We start from the raw sequence: 21,180 nt of genomic DNA on the forward strand, positions 1-21,180 counted from the left end.
CAGAAGCCTGGTTTCAAGATGTATTTTTGTTTGCCTTTAATTTATATGACAACATGTATGAACCACTAACCTCATGATTTAAGTCACTGCAAACACAGAGGTGAACAAGAGGTTACACTTTTTGTATCGACTATTTTTTGTTTCATCCAACCGGGCAACTTAACTTTTACAAAAAATCAGTAAATACAGAAAGTCTGTCCAAAACAGCACACAGAAATGCTGTACCTTGTCCCTGAGGCATGGGTCATTAAACCACTCCAGCAGTTTCTTGCCTACTATCATTGGGCTGGAAAGGAAGGTCCTGTATGTCAGGAGAAAGTCTTCGATGAACGTGGGATCTACCACAGAGTGCTCCTCAACCAGATGCATCGTCAGCCTTTCTGTTGTCCCCTGTAAGATTAAAAAAGGGTAACATTAATCTGTGTCATTTAGCCATATAGAAAACAAAGAAACTCCAGTTAACTAAAAGGACACAGTCTAGCTGCTTCTGTTATGTCTTCCTAGTGTCCCTTAGGGCAAGGTGATAAGCAAAGACAGAAAACAAAAAATACATATGTTTTATATACACCATACACCAGAAGACCCACTAAAACATTTAACCTCAAAATCATGGACAAATAGCATAAAATATTTTACTTTACTACTATATTTACTTCTATATTATAATAGATGTTTTGACCTACCCCTCCTACTATGCACTGGACGTGCATAAACTAAGCACCACGTTACACAATCCTCAGCTAATATACTACTAATATGTCACTGTAGATATAACTTATTGTAATCCTTACCTAGTTCATACTGTATTTTAGTAGTATTACCGGATTCTGCCGAGTCAGCGCCCCAGGAGCATACAGCTGATATTAAGGCAAAAGTGGGGGACGGGAATTGACTCAAACAGGGGCGAAATAACAAGAATTACTGTAATATTTTTAATATTTAATAGACAGATTAATTTTAGAATTAGGCATGTTAAAACACCTTGATGGTGTTTGAAAGACAGGATCACAAAAAAAAGTTACAATATGCTCTACCTTTTTATTTTGAATATAACCTACAATATTATATTTTATTTTTATATACAAGCCTGTTGTTCTAGTTACTGAACTTGGCAGCCATCGATTCCTTTGTTTTGTACAAGGAATGCACAGAGAAAATATCAGGAGAGACTTCATCTTGAAGCTAGCCACAGCGCTTCGGCAGAAACATTTCAATTAGAAACCCGCAAAGCAGCAGGCTGCTGCAGCTCAACCTGGATTCAGTGCTGCACCGAGTGACACATGCAAGAGAAAACATATGTTCCTTTTGTTTTAAATTAAAAACTACTTTAGTTTTTACAGTTTTGTATGTGCATATACCTGTTTACACACTAGTTTCTTTTGATGTATTTTATTATAGTTTTTCATTTTTTGAAGTAGTGCTTTATATGTGGTAAGTTAGAAAATAACCTCTTTCATGTTTAATTGTTCATTTCGTTTCGGGTGTGCAGATGGGATTAAAACGTTTTGAGTTGTATCCAATAGTTTGTCTTTCATTTTAATATTGATGTTGCTTAAAATGTAACTGACTGCTGATGGCAGTTTTAGGTATGAGCATCAACACGGCGGTTCTAGGATTAAACGGTGAAATACAAAGTAAAGGGTTTGCCTGAAAAAAGGGTGCTGCGTTAAGTCCACTGTAATGTCATTTTAAATCTTTATAGAACACACATTAACCATTAAAGCTGAAGCCTATCGTAAAAAAATAAATAAAATAAAAACAATTGTAGCTTAACAGGAAAGCATAATCAATCGGACTCAGACTATGTACTGTCGGATCCAAAACAAAAAGTGCTTACAATTTATTCAATCAATGCACAGAGCAACTACTGTACTGCACAGCTTGTTCTGTTCACTTGAAGCGCGAGATTTGAAATCACTGGCATTTTTTTTTTTATTTCTCATGGTTATTAGAAACAGTGAAAAACTGACATTCAGCTAAAAGTGGGGTTGGGGCATTAGTTCAAACGTGGGCGTTGACTCTGCAGAATCCGGTATTTGCACTATAAACTATAATGTATTTTAATATGAATCTCACATTGTAACTCTGTACTGCCCTGTAACACCTGCATGTCGTCTTGGATAAAGGTATTTGCCAAATGCATGCATGCTTGCATGCACACATACATACATACATACATACATAGTGGAATAAAATACTCAACTTGGTTTAAAATCAGATAAACAGATATGCCACTTTAGCATTTTTTTTTTTAACATTTATAACCAAGTCTACACCCTTTTCGAACAACAACAGACAATGTAAAGGTGGTCCCACCCACCCACCCACACCCACACACCCACACCCACACCACACCCACACATCCACTCAGTGTAGCTACCCAGTCCTTGCTCTAGCTTACCTTGATGACAATGTGTCCTTTCCTGGTCCCAGTGCGATCAAGCTCCCTGTGCTCCTTCACCATCACAATCTCTCCCTCCTCTTCTACCTTCTGCATGTTCTTCTCTACCTGATTGAGGATGCAGCAGTATTCCTGCTGGGCTATGCAAACAAACTGCAAAGAAGCACAGACAAAAAAAAAAAAAAAGATGTGCCTAGGGATGCCATCGTTACTGTACAGAGCATCATGATTTCACAGCTGGTAAAAGTGAAAACCGACTTCATCTTGTACTGCAAATCTTTCATTTTAGTAAAATAAAACTTGATTGGAAGCCGAGGGAATTTACTCGGATCAATTACATTAATTTAATACTCCTGATACCTGTCAATTATGCAAGATGGAATCCTGCCACCTTGTACAAATTTCTCCTGCCCGTGTTTTACATATTCTTTTATTTTTATGGACTTATTCCAGTCAGTTCAGGAAGTAGTAACAAAAGGCACTGCATCCAGTATCAGAAGAAGTCAGTTAGTATGAATTACTTAAACAGATACTGCATATCATGTTTAACAAGCCATTTTCTTACACTCTGCCTTACTCTCTAATGACGGTACAATAAACATTAAAAATATCGTATAATATTGACTGTGAAATATAAATCTTTTTTTTTTTCTATTAATTTCCCTGCATGGCAAGTCTGTAATGGCTTATCACCTTAAATTTAGCATCCAGGTCCCACTACTGTATCCATTTCCTAAACAAATCATGTATCAGTTTTCAGCCCTACTGCTTGCAGGCAGCTCTCACCTGGCAATCATCCACTTTGGTTCTCATTACTCCCTTCATGTACTCTTTCTCCATTGTAGGGGAAACCCCAAAGCTGTTCCCCATACACAGGATTTCAGTACGCCCATCGTGGTACGTCACTTCCACAGACCCGTTCAAAATCACTGACCAGGAGTCCAGCTAAAACCAGGAATATTACAAGACTGTAAACACAGCACATCTTGTCAGTAGATAACATGAGGGAAGATACTGTAGTAGACTGACTTACCCAAGGTCCTCCCCAACTAAACAGACCTTCATTTCTCAGTGAGATTTATATAAACCATACAAAAGATAAGGCAATTAAACTGTAAGAACTAAAGGAATTAGTTTGCCATCTACATCCATGCACAGCTGCTCTTACTGTCATCTGTAAACTGCCTTTAGATCCATGTAACTTATGTCAGAGTATTAAAGCTGCTTACAATTGGGAAGAATACCAGAGATGTATGACATGTATAATTTGATTAAAGGGAAAAGGTATGCCATCAAAGCTTTTAAAATAATATGGAACCATTTATTGAGGTCAATTTGAAAAGCCTTTTCACTCAGCATCCCAAAGCCATCAGTCATTTGGCTTAGAGCTAGTAAAGCAAAAGAATAAACACTTCGTAAAAAAAAAAAAAAAAAATAATAATCTTTTCTTTACACTGAAAGCCACTGAAATGATGCTTCACAAAGGCAACACAGATACCGTTTTGTACAGTAGAGTACATCACTGTGCCACTAAAGGTTGAGCAGGAACAAAAAGCCTACAACAGATGTAATTCTACTGACCTCTTCCCCGTCATTGAGCACTATTGTTCCGGCTCGCTCTACCACCGCAAACACCATCACCGCACACAGCTCTCTCCGCACGGACATTGTCATATTGGCAAATGCAGGCAGCTGATGCATGAATTCTAGTAATTGTTCTGAATTGAAGAAAAAGGAAAAAGTTAGTTATCAAAACTTAAGGATTTAGACGCAAGAATGCATATAGGTCAGGGGACAGCAATCTATGGCTTGCGAACCATACCTGGCTGTTCATATATGACTCTCAAGACAGGGTTCTCCCCAGGCCTTTTTCAGCCGGACAGGCCACCCGGCAAAGTGGCTGTTCGCCGCCCGGCTGAAAAGACTTGATCGACCCGTCTTGCAGATGCCACTGTGCCTTTAACAATAAGGATTGATTGCGCTTCTAGCAGACTAGATCACTTGCGTGTTGCTGGGTGAAAAATAAATCTTGAAGCGGCGGGTTTTCTGTGTTAAGCACTTCGAGAGGCTAAAACGTTAAATGACTGCTAAAAAAATAACCAATTATTTTCAAAGCAAAAAATAATGACAGTGAATGCAGGGTTGTCAAAATAAGCCATCGATCGGTGTAATCCACCGTCTAATAGGAGACAGTGTGCTCCACCTCTGCCACCGATTGACTCACTGTGGAACCCTGAGCAAGTCACTTAACCTCCTTGTGCTCCATCCTGCGGATGAGATGTTAAATCAATGTCCTGTTGTAGTGACTCTCCATATAATGCACAGTTCACAGCCTACCTCTTTAAAGCACTTTGTGATCATGGTCCACAATGAAAGGCGCTACATAAAAATAAGGACATTATTATTATTATTATTATGATTGCGTCAGCTACTTTATTAAAATATTATACTTTAAAAGTATTATCAATCAGTCCATTTTTGTTGTATTATTGTACTGTAAGGTGATATATAGTACATAATAGCTATGCATATGCACCAAAAATTCCTTTTGTTGTGATATCGTGAAAAGGTTATAGTTTTTGGGGTTTTTTTTGTGAACTCCAATAAACCTATGTTATCTTTCCCCAGTCAAATCGTAGAGTGCCTAAATAAGCACAGTAATTTACCAGAATAAAAAACAGAAATGAAAACGAAAATGCAGAACATAAAAAAGCACAACCAGATATAGTCAACGAAAGACAACATATTATTCAAGTTCTTTGTCGTATTATATATTTAAGGTAAGGCAAGTTTATTTTTCTGTTAAAAGTGCTCCGGCTATAATGTTCTGCTGTCCGACTGAACAGAATGCCAGGGGAGAACACAAGTCATACTCACACACACACAGTTTAAAAATCAGCTGGAATGGACTGATATGTATGCCTTTGAGGAGAAAGCAAGATTTCCACTTTGTCTCCTATGCAGTGAACGACTGGCTTCAAAAAAAAAATCTAATTTACAATGACATTTCATAACACAACATGCTGCATTTGTAGTGAAATATCCAGAAGGTGAGGTGCAGAAAAAGTCCTGCAAGGAGCTGCAAAGAAGAATGAAAGCAGGGCAAAGTAATCCACTGGCATGATTGAATAAAGGTGGAAGTTTAAATTCAGCAGGTTTTGCAGGATCTTTAGAGATTGTTTGCAAAGGTAAGCCTTTCACTAATGCAAAAACTGCAAAAACAGTTCACGATTTTGCTGTGAAAATGGCAGATCTGTCCGGTTTCACAAAGAATTGCGGTTTGCTATGGATCTATTTGCGAGCTCTCAGAGATGTGCCTGCGTGCGCTTCTTAAAGCACATCGCAAGTACCGTCGCTTGCGATCCCTTTTAGCGATTTGCACTCTGAAAAATCAGTCACTCAGCAATCGACTTTAAAACACAGCTGCAATAACTTACAATGGCCGGTGTGAAAGAAAGTCCATTTTTCTAAAGAAGAAATAAATATAATTATAGAACATATTGGTCAAAACAAATCGGTTCTATTGGGCAAGTTGTTGGGAACCCTAACTAGCGAAGAAAAATCTCAAAATATCACAGATCAAATAAATGTTTTGGGGTTGGAGAGAACGGCAACAGAAGTAAATAGATACTATAACTACATAATATAAAAAAAGAACTATATAAAAAAAGAGGCAAAAAGGAGGAGGAAAGCAAAACATACAGGCAGTGGGGAAAATCAAAACATGGTCCTAAATATTATTGGTGAAGTATCTCTTGCAGGTACTGAAGGTGGACTGGAAACAAGCAGAAGAAACTAAAGCATAGCACCTCCTGTTATCTTTAACAGTTTCTGAGTAAGTAACCACGTCTTTTTTTACCCATCTAACTTAAATAGAGCAATATTAATAAGGTGAACAAATCACACTATTATTATTATTATTATTATTATTATTATTATTATTATTATTATTATTATTACCCACTGTCTCCAAAAAAAAACATCTATCGCCAATGCAACTAAAGCGATCTGTGATCACAATTCGTCCAAATGAAGCGGTCATGTGTACTCCCAGGGTATCGAATTACAGCATCAAAACACAGACATTTTGGCATCCCAGATCACATGAATATTAATATTAATGGAATGAAAACCTTTCCTGCATACGTACAGGTGCTTATTCTCAGCAGGGGACATAATTTGTATCTGACTTCCATCTACGGCTCCAAGTAGCCTACTTTCAGCAAACCACATTGTTTAAAGAAGTCAGTCATTATCCTCTTTATGTCAGGTTCTTCAGGAAAGCGTACGTAATCACCAATGTGGTTAGACAAAGCTGTAGAAACTTTGAATACACATCTATTACTTACACCATGATGACAGTCAGCTACTACGTCCTGAAAACTACCGCTTGCATAGAGAGCAGTTAAGACTTGCAATGGTACGTGTACACTACATAAAAATTAAAAAAACGTGTTTTAAACAAGATTTTTTTTACAGTGTAGTATCATATTTCGTTGTGTTTTATTTCAAATTTCTTGATATAATAAGTCACATAAATTAATGAATTATTTCTGCTCTTGGCAATCGGTACTTTGCCCGGTCCCTAAATACTCCTCTTCTTATTCCACTGCCATATCAACAAGAAGCTAGTAGTAGTATGAGAGCTGTGATATCTACTAAAACGATTCGCAATGAAAATTACAACTTGAGGTTGGCCTATAGCACGCAAGTTTCAGGGGAAAACCTGTGACGTCGCAGCCCTGCGAAATATTATGAAACACAAATTGCAACCTGCGAGGGGTCTGCAGCAGCGATTCCTCCGAAATCGCTTTGATGAAACGGGCCCCTCAGGTTGACAAGCAGCAAATAGAACAGTACTTAAGTACTTAATGTATTATGCATTGTTCCTCAATATCTTGTAAAGTGCTTTGTGATGATGGTCCACTATGAAAGGCGATACATAAAATAAAGATTGATTGCTTGATTGATCTGCTAACGTCGTTCAAGCCTCGTTTTGTGGACTTTCGCAGGCACAACACTTTGCTCAAGTTTTTGATTCATCCCCATGAAACTTGTGTGGAAGCACTGGATGGTGATTCCAGGCATCTCAACTAGAGATTTGGAGCTGGAAGTTGCCAACTTCAAGGAGTCAGACATTTGGGTTGAAAAGTTTTGCACTTAAGTCAAATCAGGAAAGTCTTGCTCGGCAACACGCAGAACTAGCAAAACTGCACAAATGGACTGATTTGAAGAAATCGGAGCGTGAAGATAACCTCATTGTGCAAACTTGGAATGAGCTTTCGTACGGCACAATGCAGAATGTCAGGTTTTACTCTCAACAAAGTTTGGCTCCACCTATATGTGGGAACAGGCGTTCTCCCACTTGAATCACATAAAAAACAAAGTACGCTCAAGATTAACAGAAGCCTGAATGCTTGCACGAAGCTAAACTTGACCAGCTATGATCCAGACTTCAAAGCAATGAGCAAAACAATGCAGCAGTAGAAGTCGCATTACAAGAAGCACACTGTAAGTACAATAATCAATTTAAGTACTTTTTTGTGCGATTTAAAGTATATAAATTGTGTGTTTTTGATTGGCTGTTTGCAGACCACTTGCTCTAAATTTCCATTCAGTTTGATTCCCTTCAACAAAAAGGTTGCCGACCCCTGACAGGTGAATGAAAATAATGAGCATTGGACGACCATACAGTTCAATGGAGCTTTCCCATCACAGCATGTGCTGGGATTACTTTATTCAGGAGTGCTATGCACATTTATTGTAGGCAGAACCTTATAAAGTACTATACAAATCTGATAAGGAGTATCTAAGTAAAATTTAGTGTTCTTATTCTAAAATTCTAGAACAAGCCAAGCTTTTGACATCTTGCGTATGTTCTGTAAAAAAACTAACTAACAAACACTAACAAAATATAAAGTATAATTTACAAAGATTAAAAGGAAGTTCATGCAAATGCAATTTGAAGAAAACGAACAAGGACTTATCTAATGACATAGGTTAGTAATTCCGACTCCTAAAATATTTGTTGGCAAGTGAGTTTGGGAATTCAAGATGGAGACAAGAATGCCTCTCCAGTTTAGCCATCTGGACACTTGTAATTTCCACTTCTTTTTGCAAGTGGAAAACTACCATAAGAGAGAATATCTTTCTTCTTTAGGGGTGTGAGACAGTGTAACATGAAGCATGTTTGAGCAGGAACAGCCTGGTATTTAAAGACTTATATAATGCATGTGCTCCAATGGCCTATTTTTTAAGCCAACTGGCAACCACTTCGTTACCACCTTCTTGGTTTATTATGCTTTATGCTGTACTGCGCTTCTACAAACATTTACATATTCAAGGAAACCTGTAACTATTGAGTAACTGACAAAATGTTAACTTGATTGTTAAACTTAAACCCTACTATGAGATTTAGCATTCTGTTATAAATGTAGCTAACCAATCATAGTATCAGTATAATATTTATATACTGTACAGCTACACTTGTGGATAGCAATGTTAAAAATGAGCCCATATCTGAGTCCAAATTTAAGTCAAGATGTTTTATATAAAAATAACAGATTTAAACTGTAACAAATAAAATGCATATAAAGAAAATGCTGTCTGCAGATGCAGTATTCATTGCATATAACTGAAGACCTCAGAGGGACTGTGATTCAGCTGTATGAAGTTTCACAGTAACCATTAAGAAACTAAAGGCTTGATGTGTACTCTTCTGATACTTGATACTCAGAAAACAGAACTACAAAGTCAGATGATTTCATTGCAGAAAAGCGTGCCAAACCAAAGTTTCAAAGCTGTACTGGTTCCTTGAAAACCTTCATAGAAACTACATAAAAAATGTATGGGCACATCCTTAGAAAGGGCAGTTTCTTGCAGCTGCATAACAAAATAAATAAATTAATAAATAAATAAACATAAATAAATAGGACAATAGTTGGTCATGAAAACGAGGCAGGCAGTCTATGTATGCTAGCTGGTGTCACTGATAAGGGAAAGAGGCAAACACTTATTTGAGCCTGGGCTGAATTTGGCAGCTAACGCCTCCTCATTTGTAGCAGATCGCTTCAGCCATATCTCCAGTAACGAGCATGATAACTCACCAATGTCATCGTCTGTCCTATCCATGGGGTCCTTCTCAAGGCAGTCACGGACAATATCCCGACTCATCAGAGGGTCTGAAGCACGTTCAATATCCTCCTCATCGTCATCCTCCTCCGAGTCCACTGCTGTCTCAGGCAGCCCACTCAGATCCATCTCCCCGGCCTCACTCTCTGTGGCCTAGCAAGATGAGCAGAGAGATCACATACAATACACTAACTCAAAACAGAGTGCTGACAACGGATCTGGTAAATCCCAGTCACATTCAATTGGAAACAAATCAGAGACTGCCATGCTAAATGCCTGATTTTTTAAAACAGATTTCAGTGGAATTTTATGTAGCTGAAACAACCATTTGTTTTTAGTTAGTTTTCATTATACAGTAATAGTGAACTAGACTTCACCACAGTGGCTTTGTGAAGTTAACCCAGTATGAGCTAAAAGTCAGGTTAGGAATTGCAAACAATTACACAGCTCCAGGTCATTACTGCCAAGTTTAAGCTGCCAAAGTCCCCAGAGGTACATGGAAGCACTCCAAGAATTAAAACCTGTAATAAATTCTGCTATTGTTTCCAATTTGTGATATTCCCAATACTATGAAGATGACTATGCATTATTATAATTGTGACCAAGTATCTGATAGAAGCCACATTACAACATCACTTTGAAAACAGATTGATACAACCTTTGAGAACAATTCTGCAAAATTCTTAAACAGATGGAGGGATAGGCATCAAGGCATCATTAGTCCTGCTGAGGAAGACCAAGAGAAAATGGACTGGAGCAGGCTCCTGTGGGAGGTAGGCAGGCCTGCACTTCAATCACCTTGAGAAAAACTCTTGACATCAACGTTTGCTCCACGTTAACCTGCTAATTTCCATTTTGTCATTTGGCTTGAATTCATCATCCGATGTCTTTTTTCACTTCAAAGCTTAGTTAAAAGATGACAGTTCCTTACTGCAGTTTATAATGCTGACATTGAAGCTGGAACTAGCTCCTTCAATGAGCTGACATTGAAGCTAGAACTAGCTCCTTCAATGAGCTGACATTGAAGCTGGAACTAGCTCCTTCAATGAAAAACAAACAAAATTATAACTTAAGAGACTGATCTGCCTTATGCTAAAGTTAAATGGTACTGCATTGTCTCATATTTTGTCATCAAAAAGCACACTAATTATAAGCAGGTTATAATGGAAATGCCTGCTTTCAATTACTATAGTTGAACTATAAACCTTCTCAGCAAACACAACCAGACAGTTAATTAAGACTTTATCCTTTGCAACGACTGCATCTATCATTATAATCAATGAATAGTTGTTCCCTGCTACAAATGTCTTAAGATGCTATTCAAGAGAAAAAGATGTGCACTTCCAGACACATTTCAGCAGGACCCTGACTTACAGTTGCAATGCCACACATGTTTAATTTTTAACTAAAGAGAGTCTGCCTTACCCAAGCCTGCATTTTCTCTTTAAATGGCAAGTGTAAAATTCATAAATGATTCACTGCAATTTCTGACTCATGACACTTGAATCAGATCACACAGGCATTACAGGTACTTTAGGGACTTGAAAAGCATTAGATATTAAATAGTGAAAATTGGAATATTGGAAGACAAATAATGGGGGGGGGGGGGTACTAAACGTAATCCTGGTACTTTACTACAGCCTGTGTTGTTACTGATTGTCACTGGTCTCTAAATAAAATATAAAGCTTTTATCCTCTCCAAGGCTTGAGATAAAGTCATTCCATAACTGATGATATAGTACTCTGCTTGGATTCTGTTGTTTCACATGTCCAATCCAAAGCTTGAAAACAAACAGTGATGTGAAATGGAACTAATACTGTATAGATGCATACTGCATTGAAGACTACTGTAACACCACATTCGGACACTTCAGGCCCATCGCTATTGTACCTGCATCTTAATGCGTAAAAAACAACAACAAAAAAACTCCCTCAAAAATACTATGTTTCTATTTGACGTTTCTTCTTCACCCTAAAAATAAATTAATCGTTCTATGCGTAGTGCTTGACACACTGAATAGAGCTACAGTATTAATATTTAACCAGGACTATTCTAGGATCAATGCTGAAAGCTGTCTGAAGTAACAAAGTCATGATTCATTTAAATATGAAACACACTGCCATTCTACCTTCCCTATGCCAGCCTTTCTGAAGCCAGGGCCAATAAATCTAACCACAAAACAAACAATAAAGCATGCACAGCATGGTGTCTCAGCAAATGTACAATACGAAAAGGGATACAATTGCACTGATTAGATAGCGGCCGTCATTATTTACTGATTTCCAGTGGCCTTCATTGTGATAGCTGCAATAATTTCAGGTTAGGGGGTTTCTGTCCCGTTTCATAACCGCAGTTCACAGCAAGACCATAGGAGAGAACAGGTTTATATTAATGGAAACTCAATTCCTGTATTAGACCTCACATACTTTAGGCCTCAGTAGTAGAAAGAGAAATTGTGAATTATAGCTACAAAGCAGTTTTACTTTCATATTTGTATAATTAAACACCCATCATATTTACCAGACTCCTTTATCCAAGACGGTAGTTGTATAGCATAGTATTAATGAAACTCTTTAAAGGATTAATGACTAGCCAGTGTTTCAATAAACACTTAAATAGAAGCCTTTAGGCAAGGTTGACATTTTCCCCAAAGAATTTCAATTGACAGAAAGTAAAAAGGGACTGCCAGTTAGTTACAGTATCAACTCAGCCCTGTACCTCTCTTAAACAACTTTATTATCTAGGGATTTAGGAAGCCTGCAGACAACAGAAATAAAATGAAGATGTCTTTCATTTGTACCAACACATTAAGCCAAACTAGGATACACCCTAAATGTTCTTCAAGAATATAAATCCTACATCATGATGTTTATGTTATGTGAATTCAATTAAGCAGAAATCAGTATTTAGAGTAAGCTACATTTTACTACAGTGCTTGTGAATATAGTGTACTGACTGCTGCTGTTGGTGATGTCACCATTCATTGGGTTGCATTCTTCTGCTGTATAGCAGGTGTAATGTTAGTGTTGTAAGCTTGCCTGGCAGTGATTCAGTGTTTGTTAGTGGGTTTTCCTATACTTCTGTAACTATGCTTACAGCATCATGGAACCTATTTCTAAACAAATTATTCCCAGAGAAATAAAATGTTTATATTAAAATGGCAACCAGTGTGGAACTCTTCATTCAATCCAAATAAAGATCAACACCACAAAATAGATTCAACCAACAGTTTAACTTGCTATGCTCTTTTTATATTATTTTCATGACAAGAGTAAGCAACTGAATAAAGTACAGTAATAAAATAAAAAAAACAAAAACAAACCACCACATAGCAGAGTTCAAGGGTTAAGCACACTGGGGTCTATTTTGAAATGGGGCGAGGTATAATTTGCATGTTCCATTTTTTATACTATTACAATAGCAAAGCACAATTTTCTTTGTTTGTTTTGCAATATGGATCAGAAAGGCTCTAGACAGTTAGTAAAACCCCACTATAAATGTTAGTTAGACCATCACCATACAGTAATGTTGGTATATTTACAAAACTAATACCGTCTACATCAGCATTTGCCAATTCATTAGGAAATCTAAATGGCTGTTCAAATTGTTAAGACAAGTTCCTGCTTACTGATGCAATTTCAAACAAGAGAGGGTTCAAGCTATATTACATTAACAGTAATATCACTACAATTACACTAAAATAGTTTTAATATTTTAACTGGATGATAAACATTAGTCAAACTGTATGTTCATTTTGGTTTCTTTTAGTATTAGGTTTGTAAAATGACAATGTATGTGCACACATATATAAAATAAATAAAATGGTCTACTAAATTGGCACAATTTGCCACTTAGTTAACTGGTAATTACTCGTTTTAATTCTAAAGGTGTATCTAGAAATGAGATAGGCTATATTGATATAGCGTGGTTACAAAAATAAGCTTTCTTCACTACTGCGAATCATTCTACAGACATTTTAGTGTACCTATTTTAATACAGCTGCAGACCTTCATAACGCCACCCTAAAATTTATAAACCTCACTTTTCGCAGACTTCATTTCCATGTGTTTTTATTGTACTGTATGTACAGAAGTATGATATGACCAGAATTAAAGACCTTCAATTGAAGATTACAAGTTGAAATGTGTCACTGAATTGCTTAACTATGTATACTAAAATGTATGTACTGTATAAGGAAGCAGCGATGTGTATACATTAACCAATACGCTTGTGAATTATAATAAAGTTTTTACAAACTCAATTAATATAATTTCTAATAAATGCTAAAGCATTTACCTTTTCAACAGCTTTGTAATATATTCTCTTTTGTCTGGCGAAATGGAATTGCCTAACCTGTGTGACACTGCATAATACAGAATTCTGCAGAGGTTGAAAAGAGCTTTGTTTGAATTGCCTGGTCCAATTACTACCTCATTTGCATGTCTGAAGACTTGTGCTGTAAAATACTGAGCATCCATAAAACATCTCAGTTAAGCAAATATATGTACAATAGAAAAAAACATGAAGTGGCTTCAAGATCCCTCTTAGCTATAGCAAATACAGGCCTTCTTCAATACATATTTTAATATTGAACACCTGTTTCAAAATATTCAAATAATCCACTAAATCCCACCTAAATTCAAATGTGAACATACATTGGAGGAACACCACTGAAATTATTTTATAAGATTTAAGATATATAAGTTTTCCTGTGCAACATTAAAATCTTTCAACAGGTGGAACCTCTTATTATAATTACCAAGGCAGGGTTTTTGTTACAACACATTGCATCCTTCCCTGTCAATGCTGAAGGTGACAGACAGGCTCAGCAGATAGTTGAGCTAGTAGAATATGAGTGAAAGTATCAAAAAATCACCCCTGCAAGGTATCACCAAGAATAATGATTTCAACAGACGCTGATCTTCAACACCTAACACGGGTACACTGGCAACTGTCTAATCTACATATGTTCTGTGTCAAAATGTGAAAATCAATATTTAATTTAAATTGACTTGCAAAATAAACTAAACTGAATACAACAATAAACTGAACTCACAGGAAACTATTATGATTCTTGAGTCCACTCATTAAGAATCAAAAGTTGCACAATATTGCTGAAATGGTATGCACTTAAGGTTGATACAGTACATCTACAGTACTGTTGGATGTTTACAGACAGTGAGAACCAGTACCACTTGTGAAAAGTAAACCTAATTAAAACCCAGTTCAACTCTAATCATTTTCTGAAACACTGCTAGGCTAGCTTCAATTCACCATAGACAGAAAATCCCATTGAAATAAGGTCTCAGACACCCATCTGAGACAGTGGGAGACGGAATCACTTTCATCAGAGATGGGCTTACTAGTTGGAAACCTATAGCAGATCCTTTAATGGCAGCCAAACAGATGGCTGTCTATCCAGGATCAAGAACTAGGTTAAAAAATGCCTGTGGATTCTGCGGATCTACAATCAGCAGGAGCCACTCCACACAAAGACATTAGGGCTTCCATGAAATCAAAAGGGATTAAAGGGTTTGAAAATATCCCCAAAAAAGGGAAAAGGCCATATTTAAAAAATGTACATACATAAATAAAATAAAAATAAAACACAAGTAGTTCAATCGTTAAACCGCAAGACACAACTTGCATTCTAATCAGAACATTTTTGATTAAAAAATAATAATAATAATAATAATAAAGGCCTTACGTTCAATAAAGAACTGAAAAGATGCATGCATCCGCACCATATGTCCCTTCTAGGCGTTAATAATAATTTAAAAAACAGAAGTCAGTTTGATCTAATTTGATGCATCGATTCATCAACATGTAATTGAAGCTCAGGAAACTTCAAGACGGACGACCAATAATCGATGCATCGATTAATTGTTGTATCTCTCTAAAAAAAAAATATAACTAAAAAAAAAAAAAACACTTATCATAGAGCACAAAAGGAGAATATACTTGGTTAGTGCACATCAACTGTTGCACGCATGAAGAATAATTTACTAACCGATATCATCTTGACAGAATGTTTCCATAAATCTAGTGCATCAGAATCTATAACAGAACTAACAAAGTAATATTGATGCAGTGTATATGGGTTACCGCCACATGACATTTGAAACGTTAGGGTTTTCAACACAGCATTTACGCAGTTGATGGTATTTCTCTACTTTCAGTTTACAAAGCATTTTTATAAACACTGTTAAAAAGCAAAATCAGTTCAAATTATTTGTCATCTCTAAACACCTAGAGCCATTACATACCTAAGTTAAAAAGAAAGCCTTGCTTACCTGGTAAATATCTGACAGACTGCTACTCCCAGAGTCACTTGTAATGCTACATCCTGAATGACTGGAGGACACGTGGGTCACCTGCGGATGGAGGCTGTCAGTGAGGTGGAGCTTGGTGAAATCGGCAGGAAGCTGCACAAAAAAAAAAAAAAGGACACACAGCTAGAAAGAATCACCCAAAAGAGCATTAAACTCAACAAATGTACTTTTAAACTGAACAATTCCATGTCTACAAAAAACAAATATACTGCACTACTGTCAAAGCTGAGTTCAATATACTATCAATACGAATACGTAAGAACAGTGACCCTGATTTTATTCTGAATAGTGGGTAGCTAAATAAGGGAAGTGCACAAAATGTCAGCAATTGTTAAATAGAGGTCAAAATGAAATGGGTCAAGGTATAATCTGCATATTATATATTGTTTTATACTATTACAATTGCAAAGCACCAAGTGAGCACTTTTCTTTGTTTGTTCTGCAATACGGATCAGAAAGGCTCTAGACAGTTAGTAAAACCCCACCATAAATATTAGTTAGACCACCACCATACAGTAACGTTGGTATATTTAAGAGGTGGAATAATTTAGCTAGAACTAATACCGTCTACATCAGCATTTGCCAATTCATTAGGAAATCTAAATGGCTGTTCAAATTGTTAAGACTTGAGTTCCTGCTTACTGCATGCAATTTCAAACAAGAGAGGGTTCAAGCTATATTACATTAACAGTAATATCACTACAATTACACTAAAATAGTTTTAATATTTTAACTGGATGATAAACATTAGTCAAACTGTATGTTCATTTTGGTTTCTTTTAGTATTATGTTTGAAAATGACAATGTATGTGCACACATATATAAAATAAATAAAAAAATGTTTTACTATATTGCCACTGGTAATTACTTGTTTTAATTCTAAAGGTGTATCTAGAAATGAGATAGGCTATATTGATATAGCGTGGTTACAAAAATAAGCTTTCTTCACCACTGCGAATCATTCTACAGACATTTTAGTGTAACCCAATAACAACAATGTACTATCAAAACAAATTCATAGTAATGAAACCGAGGGAAGAGGGGAAGGTTTATTTTTCCTCAGCTTGCACACAGACTAGTTCCAAGGCCTCCACCTGCTTTAATTTTGGCAGGCAACCACAAAACACTGAAAGCTCAGAAAACACTGGGATAATGGGCAAGAATGTGCAGCAAAAACAGCCTTTTCCAACAGCAAGCCAAATATGGCATCAATTGGGATCACGTTCCTTGCAGCTCCAATACTTCAATAAATATACAGTGTTATTTGTAAAGCCCCAAAAGAGACATTCCTCAAGTTCTGAGGGGTTCTGAAAAAAGGTAGCCTTTTGTAGCACTTTTAACATAATGAAGGGGGGCAACATACCATGCAGTACATCAGAGGATTAGAGTATGGAAACAGAGAGCAATCCAAATTTTCAACACTGGAATCCTGCCAGTGCTATGCAGAATTTGAGATGATCGCTTTCGAGTGAATATTGCAGAACTGCAGAAAAGTCTGCATGTAAGACCTACACATATACACGTAAACTGAGGGTGGAAGACTAATTAGTTTACTGTTTAATATTTAAGACAAGTTTAATTGAGACATACAGAGGTGAAATACAGTTTTTATTTTTATTTTATCAGCAGCGTGAGATAATACCAGTACTCTGTGTATTTTAAAAGTAGCACACATGTAATAAAAATCACTTCTTTATTTACTTTGACTCAAATGTGTTTTCATTTAAATACTTTAAACCTGTTGAAATGTTGCTACTTAACTTTGTAACTTTAAATGTACTCTTACTTATTGACAATCTAGAATACAGATAATTTTCTATTATTAATGTGATAGCTGTCATATATCAGTTTAAAGTGCAGATAACCTACATGAAGTACCACAGAACGCTCACAAACGTAATCTAAAAGGAGAGTAGTTTATGTTATTTATTTATGCGTTCATCAAAAACATATTTTTTGAGGGATACTTGATTTATTGTTGGCATGAACACATGTCCCCCACCCCCATAACCCACATACTAGACCTTGTTTAAGTTTAGCTTTTGAAGAGAGTTGTCCATCATTAATGACCATTTTATCTTATTTCAAAATCTACCCATAGTGCTCGTAGTGAAAGGGGGGGAAAACAAACAAAAAGAAAAACCCCACAAAACTAAAATTTGTCCAACAGGCAAAGTACAACAATAAAACTTGCTGTCCCTCAGACAAATCTGGTTTTCCCAGGCACTGGGCGATATGAATTACACACCGCTGTTGTGTATACCTGGTGCAGCCCGGTACCATTTTTATTAAAGCAAATACATTCATTATGCATAATTCTACTTATTCCTAAAGATTACATCTGAAATTTAAAATCAGAAGAAAATAAATACACAAATAAGCTTATGTACAGTAGCACTTCCACTGTCCTAAGCACTTTCTCTTATTAAAACAGAAAAATGTTTGACGTCAGACACTAAATAAGGCACAGAATTATTAAAAAGGAGAGACTTCCTATTTAATATCCGTCCAAGCAAATATGTATTTTTCACATGACAGCTTCGGTTTGATTTGCTGCGGTACATATATTGACACTGTATAAAAAAAATAAAAAAAATATTGAGAACTACAAAGAGGGGAAAATTGAAAAAGTAACATTTGGCTGAACAAAAACAAATAATGTCCCACAATTCAATCCGTTTTCATGGAAACACAGATAATTCCCCTACATTTTGTGCCTCTAATGTTTGCTAAGAGCTTCTACCTAAGAACCTACTGTATATCAGGTGAGGTCTTCGGAGAAAACACTGAACTCTAAACAAGTATCTTTAACATAAAGAAAAAAAAAACATCCATCACATCTATTAAAATGAAAATCCAAAATACTAAAATAATAATTAAAAAATAATAATTAATGTTAAAGAGAACATGTACTTTACATTCTATGAGTTGCTAAGAGTATAGTATATAATGACGGTTTAGATATATTTTCTAGAATGCAGAATTAGTGAACTACTTGAACAGTAGGTAGATATCTGTGGAATTCAACGTGACACCATAAACATACTCCATAAACCCAATGATTTAAAAGATAAGCTGCGATTGGGAAACACTAAAAATCTCAAGTCTCAGATTTAGGTCATTTTTACATCACCAATCGTTTCATTCAAACTTGGAAGTAACAGTTGCTGACAGACTGACACTTTTTGACTTCTGCCAAACTGCCTCTGTGATATGAATAAATAGGAAGAAATCTGATGTCTAAGGCAAAGCTAAAACTATTCAGCAGCACACAGCTGGGTCAGAAAACACGAGCCCAATCAATGGAAGAAAGAAATGGAAATGGCACAGAACCAAATCTCTTGCCTGAGATGTAGATGGATGGTTGACACAGAAGAAAGGGCAAAACACTCATCATATCAACATCCAATCAAAACAGAAATGTCATGCTCTTTGACCCGAGCCTTAAGTTTATCTCTGGCATCCATGTGTCTCAAACTGTGGTATACAAATTGAATGCTCTGCTTTTCTGCTGATCTAGATAATACACGCCCCATTATGCAATCATAACTTAGCTACATGTTACACCAACTCAGGAAAACATTTTTTCTAGACAGTCTATTAAGATATTCGTAGGGCAGATAGTTTTGTAGCTCATCCATGATGAGAATGTACTATAATGGATGCACTATAATTGAATTTGTAATGGCTTACTAATACAAAATGACAGCACTAACAACTGCGGCAGAGTATATTACTGCCCAGTAATTTAAATATCAAAAGGGTCAAAACAGAATTTGGGGGTTGTGGGGGGTTATGCAACATAAAAAAAAAAAAGCTATTAAAGTTGCCATTATTTTCCATGATGTCTCTTTAAAACAACTGGGAAATGTCACCAATTACTGGAACCTACATTCTCACTGCCTAATTATTCATTATTTTCTTCTTTCACATTTCAGTACATATATATATATATATATATATATTTGATCAATTAATTTAAATCTCACACTTAAAATGCAAAGTTCTGCCAGTTTAAGAATCTAAAAAGTAACTATAGCAGTTCTGAGGGTTATTGATATCGTAGCACTCTTATCGATTGTTACTGCGGCCTTTTTTGTGTGTTTTTTTTTTTTTTTTGGTACAATAGGAAGCCGCAATAAATAAATATATATATATATATATATATATATATATATATATATATATATATATATATATATATATATATATATATATATATATGTTTTTTAATTTCCGAAACTAAAACACACACGTCTACATTTATGGACCCCTGTTTTTATGCAGGCAATACAGTACTTCTTTAAAACCAATGCCAAATTGATAGATATTGTGTTAGAGATTAAAAAGATTGTTTGCATGTTGACTTGAGCTTGAGATTTTATTGTGGGCTCATTTGTTTTTTTCTAAAATCTGTGATACAAAGAAAACAGTACCAGTTAGATCCTCTTAAAATACCAACATTCCGAACCATTAGAACACATTTGGGAACACAATATGTCGAATAACCACTAGATACATTTGACTTACAACAAAAATAAAACATTTGTTAAACAAATTTGGTTAATTATAGACTGCATTAAGTTACAATGGCTCTAGGTGGTAATTAACAGGACAGTTATGGGCTAATTATATTGATTAAATAAAAGATTACTTATGCAAAGTAACTCATAATTTCAAGGCTGCCAGTTTAAATTACCACAATGCAAATGTTTAAGTTTAAGTATAATAAAAACTACAAGCTATTCGTGGGGGGGGGGGGGGGTGATTTATAAACTGACGCTGACTATAAATCTATATTTAGATATAAAATAAATAAAATAAAAAATGAATTGTTTTACATTAAACTATAAATTTTGGGTGACACGTCGACGTGAAACTTTTACTTCCTCCCGACCAGGTGTCTGAGCCATGATAGGTCTGAAACGACACAAGCTCTGTGGGCGGGGGTTGGCCATATTTAACCCACTGAGTCTGCCATTCACCATGGAGCTTTTACAATTGACAGGAAGTCAGAAAAATGCAATTTCCATTCATGTCTTGCCCCCCCCCCCCCCCCCCCATAACTCTAAAAAACACTGTTCTAAGCGATGACAAAATGTTGGATCTATCTCCCTGTAACCGATTTGCCACCGTCTTTTCAAGTACTCGTCGACATCTTTCTAGATTTTTTTCTTATGCACTGCTTTTTGCTACAGCATGTGAGGTGAGTAGACTAGATTAATTGTTCCATGTTTTTTTTTTTTTTAATTTATCAACACCCACAGGCATGATTAATCCATTAATTTATATAAATACCCCTATTTTATTTATAT

The 21,180-nt window shown here is 36.0% G+C and overlaps 1 protein-coding gene across 7 annotated transcripts in view; it reads right to left on the bottom strand.

Moving 5' to 3' along the window:
• Positions 1–21,180, bottom strand: part of rapgef2b (Rap guanine nucleotide exchange factor 2b) — a 149,547-nt gene that overhangs the window by 18,813 nt on the left and 109,554 nt on the right. For all 7 annotated transcript variants that reach the window (XM_041263307.1, XM_041263334.1, XM_041263318.1 and 4 more), the window contains 6 exons: positions 15,827–15,958; positions 9,508–9,685; positions 3,983–4,119; positions 3,188–3,346; positions 2,402–2,554; positions 226–390 (listed from right to left, as the gene is read on the bottom strand). In XM_041263307.1, coding sequence (XP_041119241.1) covers positions 226–390; positions 2,402–2,554; positions 3,188–3,346; positions 3,983–4,119; positions 9,508–9,685; positions 15,827–15,958 — 924 coding nt within the window. The remainder of the gene's footprint in view (positions 1–225; positions 391–2,401; positions 2,555–3,187; positions 3,347–3,982; positions 4,120–9,507; positions 9,686–15,826; positions 15,959–21,180) is intronic.

This window comes from Polyodon spathula, chromosome 1 (genome assembly GCF_017654505.1).
Source record: "Polyodon spathula isolate WHYD16114869_AA chromosome 1, ASM1765450v1, whole genome shotgun sequence".
Taxonomy (NCBI): domain Eukaryota; kingdom Metazoa; phylum Chordata; class Actinopteri; order Acipenseriformes; family Polyodontidae; genus Polyodon; species Polyodon spathula.